This window comes from Penaeus vannamei, chromosome 39 (genome assembly GCF_042767895.1).
Source record: "Penaeus vannamei isolate JL-2024 chromosome 39, ASM4276789v1, whole genome shotgun sequence".
NCBI lineage: Eukaryota > Metazoa > Arthropoda > Malacostraca > Decapoda > Penaeidae > Penaeus > Penaeus vannamei.
In genome coordinates, this window is record NC_091587.1 from 1,397,628 (window position 1) to 1,402,627 (window position 5,000).

General features: G+C 35.7%; 1 protein-coding gene across 13 annotated transcripts in view; it reads left to right on the forward strand.

The window, feature by feature from the left end:
• LOC113823478 (activating transcription factor 7-interacting protein 1) overlaps positions 1–5,000 on the forward strand; it is a 34,891-nt gene that overhangs the window by 29,509 nt on the left and 382 nt on the right. For all 13 annotated transcript variants that reach the window (XM_070117057.1, XM_070117061.1, XM_070117064.1 and 10 more), the window contains 4 exons: positions 1,732–1,887; positions 1,999–2,104; positions 2,264–2,430; positions 4,361–5,000. The exon at positions 4,361–5,000 is cut by the window's right edge and continues 382 nt beyond it. In XM_070117057.1, coding sequence (XP_069973158.1) covers positions 1,732–1,887; positions 1,999–2,104; positions 2,264–2,430; positions 4,361–4,462 — 531 coding nt within the window. In that variant the 3' untranslated portion in view covers positions 4,463–5,000. The remainder of the gene's footprint in view (positions 1–1,731; positions 1,888–1,998; positions 2,105–2,263; positions 2,431–4,360) is intronic.

The window sequence follows — 5,000 nt, forward strand, 5'->3', positions numbered from 1 at the left end:
TTGTTTTATTCAGATAGTAATGGACTGATTTTCGCGCACATTCTAAGTATTCCATAACTCATGGGATAACAATAACAATAAGCAACATTTTGTTATTTATCTTTCATATTCTGCAATCAATTTTTTATAAAACAACCTACACTGCTAGTCATGGCCGTCAGGATTAGAACTCTGAACATGGAAATGATGTCCTCCCTGGAGCCAGTACCTGTCCTGTCATGACTTACAGATTGTATATTCCACACTTGTTTTTCAGCGGAAATAATACAAAAGCCCCTTCGTAAGTTTCTGATCACCCTCAAAGAGCTTTGTACTCTCGTGACAAGTCATTTCCTTCACCCTGGCCCACAGCCAAATTTTCGCATGTTCACGTCTACCAACCCTCAGGCCAAATTTTTTCATGATGTCATAGTCATGTCTTCCAAAATTAAAGAGGATAAAATGATGATAAGCAAGATTATTGTTCATACACCGGCTGTATGAGAAGGAAGAAATTGATAGAAAGATATGACACGTTGCCTCACCTATATCAGACATTGAAAAACAAGTAACAAAGAAATCGGCATCTCTTGTGTCAGTGGCTTCATTTCCTGTCTAGATTCAAATTTTTAATCCGTTGCTCTTCCATTTGCTCGTTCTTCCTCTCAAGGTTTTGCTTAGGAAGATTACTTATAATCAGTCTCTCTGCTGGAAAGGGATATTATATTGCCCATTTGGAAATTACTTTAATTATCAGTTAATAATCCTGTAAATACCATTGAAATATATCTTTTTATAAATGACCTTTTGAGGGGACCATCCTGGCCAATGCCTTCCTTGTAGTCATTTGATCCTAAAAGATAACGATTTGAGATTCCCACCGCCACCCCCCCCCCCTCATCTTTTTTATTTGTTGTATTATATAAAATTGTACTTCTTTCCATATACAAATTGTAACCCCCTACCCCCAGATTTTTATGGAAAAATAAGTCATTCTAGGAACATTTTAAAGCTAAGATCGGAGCTATAAATGTGTAATTTAGGGGGAAAAAATTGAGGATGTGGCCCTTGGGGTGCACACCGTCACCTTTGCAATGTTGTTATCTCCTTTTTTATATAAGCATTTTTGCTTTTTTGTCATTTTCCAATGTCTATATTTGTTATGCTGTATCAAGATGGCAACAGAGTGTTTTTGTTGAACAGATTCCATATTATCTCTCCAGATAATCTATTTTGTACAGTAACAATAACGATAAGTAACATTGTGTTATTTGTATGTTTTAAAATTTTCTGTAAAACCGTGTCCTCCCTGGAGGTGACACTCTTCCAGCCATGGATCATGGGTGGTACATTCCACCTTTGTTTACCAGTGGAATAATGCGATAGCCCTTTCCAAGATGCTCAAGTCTGATCCTCCTCCAAGAGCTTGTGCACTCATGATGAATCATTCCTATGATGAATCATTCCTAAATCTTTATGCCGTAAGAGTCATATCATCTGGATCCAATTGGTTAATGTAGAATACTGGATACACATCCAAGGTATATTTGTAAAAAAAAATTACTCCAGGTAGTACATTACTGATGTCATGGATATGAAAGCAGCCATTATTTTCTATTATTCTGATTTTGTTGTGATTCTAGTATGTAGAAATACATGACATTTATGTAAAGGAAACCATTTTTTTTTATGTAATTCTGAGCCCAGAAATTTTTGAATAAAGATGTAATCTTCTAAACATATTAATTGCAGTCCTCAGGAGTCCAGAACTTGCACAGTATGACCACTCCAGCAGTTGCCCAATCGCGCATAGGACCAGCTGGAGGGAGCACATCAAGTGGTTCAAGGGTTGTGGGTTCTGTTGTCCATTCATCCACCACAACCACCTCGTCTTCATCTTCACAGCAGGTATTTAACAGAAGTAGCTATACATATTTCTGTGTTGATATCTGTCCTTAAAATACGTGTAATAGAGTAATGTATTTAGACAAATATCTTACATAAGGCATTTCCCCCCAGCTACGTCACCCAGCACCACTACCTAAAACACCATTCCAACAAGTTGGTGGTATAACAAAGAAATTGCCACCTCAGCCAACCCTCAAACTGTCACATAAAGATAATAGTAAGTTTTCAGTCTAATGGTAGTATTGTGTCTGAAAGATGATTTGGTGATAATAATGTTTTACTATGTATATTGAATATCTGCCTTCGTGCAGGTGAGTGTAGTACATTTATATTTGTTATTATATGAAATATATATCTCTGCTTCCTTTTTTTACAGGTATTGTCCTGTCATGGACTATGGGAAAGACAGAAGACCATGAAACAATAGCTAGTTACCAGTTATATGCATATCAGGAAGGAACTGCAGCTCCAAGTGCTCTGCTTTGGAAAAAAGTTGGAAGTGTTAAAGCTTTGGAACTGCCAATGGCTTGCACTCTAACCCAGGTTAGACAAGAAACTTTCTCTTTTTAAACATATGGTGTGCTAAACAGGTGCTGAAAAAGTTTTGGTACACCATTAGTTTATTTTAGGAATGCTACATCATGCATGGCAGAACACAGAATGCTATTTGCTATGTTTTTTCTCTTTGTATGCATAAGCATTTTATGCTTTATTGCCATTTTCGTTTCCGTATTTATCATTTGATTTGCCTTGTCCAGAAAGTACTAGACAAGTTTTCCTTGCACAGACTCAATATATCTCTAGGTAGCCCTTAACTCAGTGCAAGAAAAGTAAAAATATATAACCTCTCCCCCCAAAAAAAAAGAAAGAAAAAAATCTGTAATACAACTTGTGCCTTTGGTCACGGTGGCCAGGAATAAGATGTTGAGCATAGAAATGGCATCCACCCGGAAGTTGCCGCTCTTCTAATTATGGCTCACGGACACTACATTCCGCACACATTTGTTGATGGGAATAACGCAAAAGCCCCTTTCCAAGTACCAAATGAGTAATCACCCTCCAATAGGTTTGTGCCTTTGTGGGTAGTCTCTTCCATCAGCCGAAATGCTCAGGACAGCAACTTCGTGTCACCCAGCCTGCAACTAGATTTTCCTATAAGGTCATTTTCACATTACCCACCCCTCAAGCCACAGAATAGAAAAACTTGGGAGGCTAAAAAAGAAAAGAAAAGAAAAAAATAAGCAATAAACAAGCAAAAATAGATAATAGAAAACAATTTTTGATCAGGAAAACATGATATAGGGAAAGGCTACATTAGCAGTCGATTCACTCGATTTGAATCCAATATTATGAGGAATCCTTTATTATATTGTTTTTGTTTTGCTCTTACAAAAAATACTCTTTTGGAAAATAGCAGTATTCCTTTAGATTTTTTTTATTATTATTTATTTATTTGTTTGTTTATTTATTTATTTATTTATTTTTAATCTCTTCCAAAGTCCCATCCCTCACTGGTTGATAAAAAAATGGGTTAGGCTTTTTCTTTATCAGAATTCAGAAGTCAAGGGAACCACTATGAACTTTGTGCTTTAGAAACCATGTTCAGGCTTCACAATAATTATTATTATCTCTCCTGAAATGTCTCTTCAGAACCAAGACATTTGATCATCTTAATAACCCAAATCCTTTTATCCTCATTAATTTAACATTGGGATTTTTTTATGACTGTTACTGTTAACCCACCAGCACTAGGCTTAACTTATCCCCTCCATGTGGCAAGGTCGTCTGTGAATACGTAATGGACAAGCGAAAGGCACTGCTATATACATTGTGATACATTACAGGCAAGGTTGAACTAAAAGCTTGCCAAACTAGAGGTGTGTGAATTATCATGCAGCTTGCATCATGGAGAGGCTGGCATACAGAAATTTGACATGGGGCAGGGGGGAGCAGACAGTAGGAAGTAATTGGAGTGAATAAAGGCCAGCATCTATATACCTATACCGCATGTCATGTCTACAGAAGTTCCCAGGCATCAAGGGGTAATTGAAGTAATTACTATAGATATAACAATAATAGCAACATGATAATTAAATATATGTACATAGGAAGTATTGGCTATTCACACACTAGCCCACCAAAACAGCATTCCTAGGTATTATCACTATAAATTTTCAGCTTCATGCATATCCATGCTGTGTAGATTTTTTTTTTTTTTTTAAGTTATTATTTCACAAGATACAGAAATCTACTTTTGCCTTTGTAGTTGTATATCTGTGTGTATGTGGGAGGGGGGTTGCATGTGAGTGTGTGATCTGTTTGTTTTGTTAGTTTGACTATAAACTTATAGTTTGCAGAGATGTGTAGATATATATTGTATGGACATTACTAGTATCCATTAGAAATATACAGTCCTTACATTATTATAGTATTTGTAAGTTCTAACTCTGATTGCTTTCTTCTTTCTTTTCAGTTCATGCCCGGCCATGTTTATCACTTTGCAGTAAGAGCAGTAGACATAAAAAGTCGACTAGGACCATTTTCTGAACCTCGCAGTATCAGACTTGACAAATGAGCTTATACAAGAGGATCACGCACTCGTATTACATGTTAATATCTGTGAGCATATTCTTGCAACAAATGCGTATACTTGTGTGGTTAGGCATCACATTCACAAGGTGTTTTACCAAAGACTTCACTTTTTTGTTATTATTTTCATACACGCTCATTTCATCTAATTAAATGTGGGATCCAGATTTTTAGAAAAATGTAAAGGACAGATAAACACTCCTGAAAGTAAAAAAAAGAAAAAAAAAGAAAAAGAGGGAGGGATAAAAACAAAGATCTCATGAATATGTTGCTCTCAGTTGGGTCAGATTAAAGTTAGGACTTCTCATAAAGAAGCAAATGGATTAATGAAAAAATAATTAAAAGCTATATTCAGTCATACAGATTTGTTTATTTGAAAATAAGTTCAGCCCTGTGAAAGTAAAAAAGTTCATTATGTTTATTCAGTGAAAACAAGTTGAAGCAAAAAAAAATAATTATGTTTATTCAGAGAACATCCTCATAATCATTATTTTATCATCTAATTTAAGAAATGATGGACAACT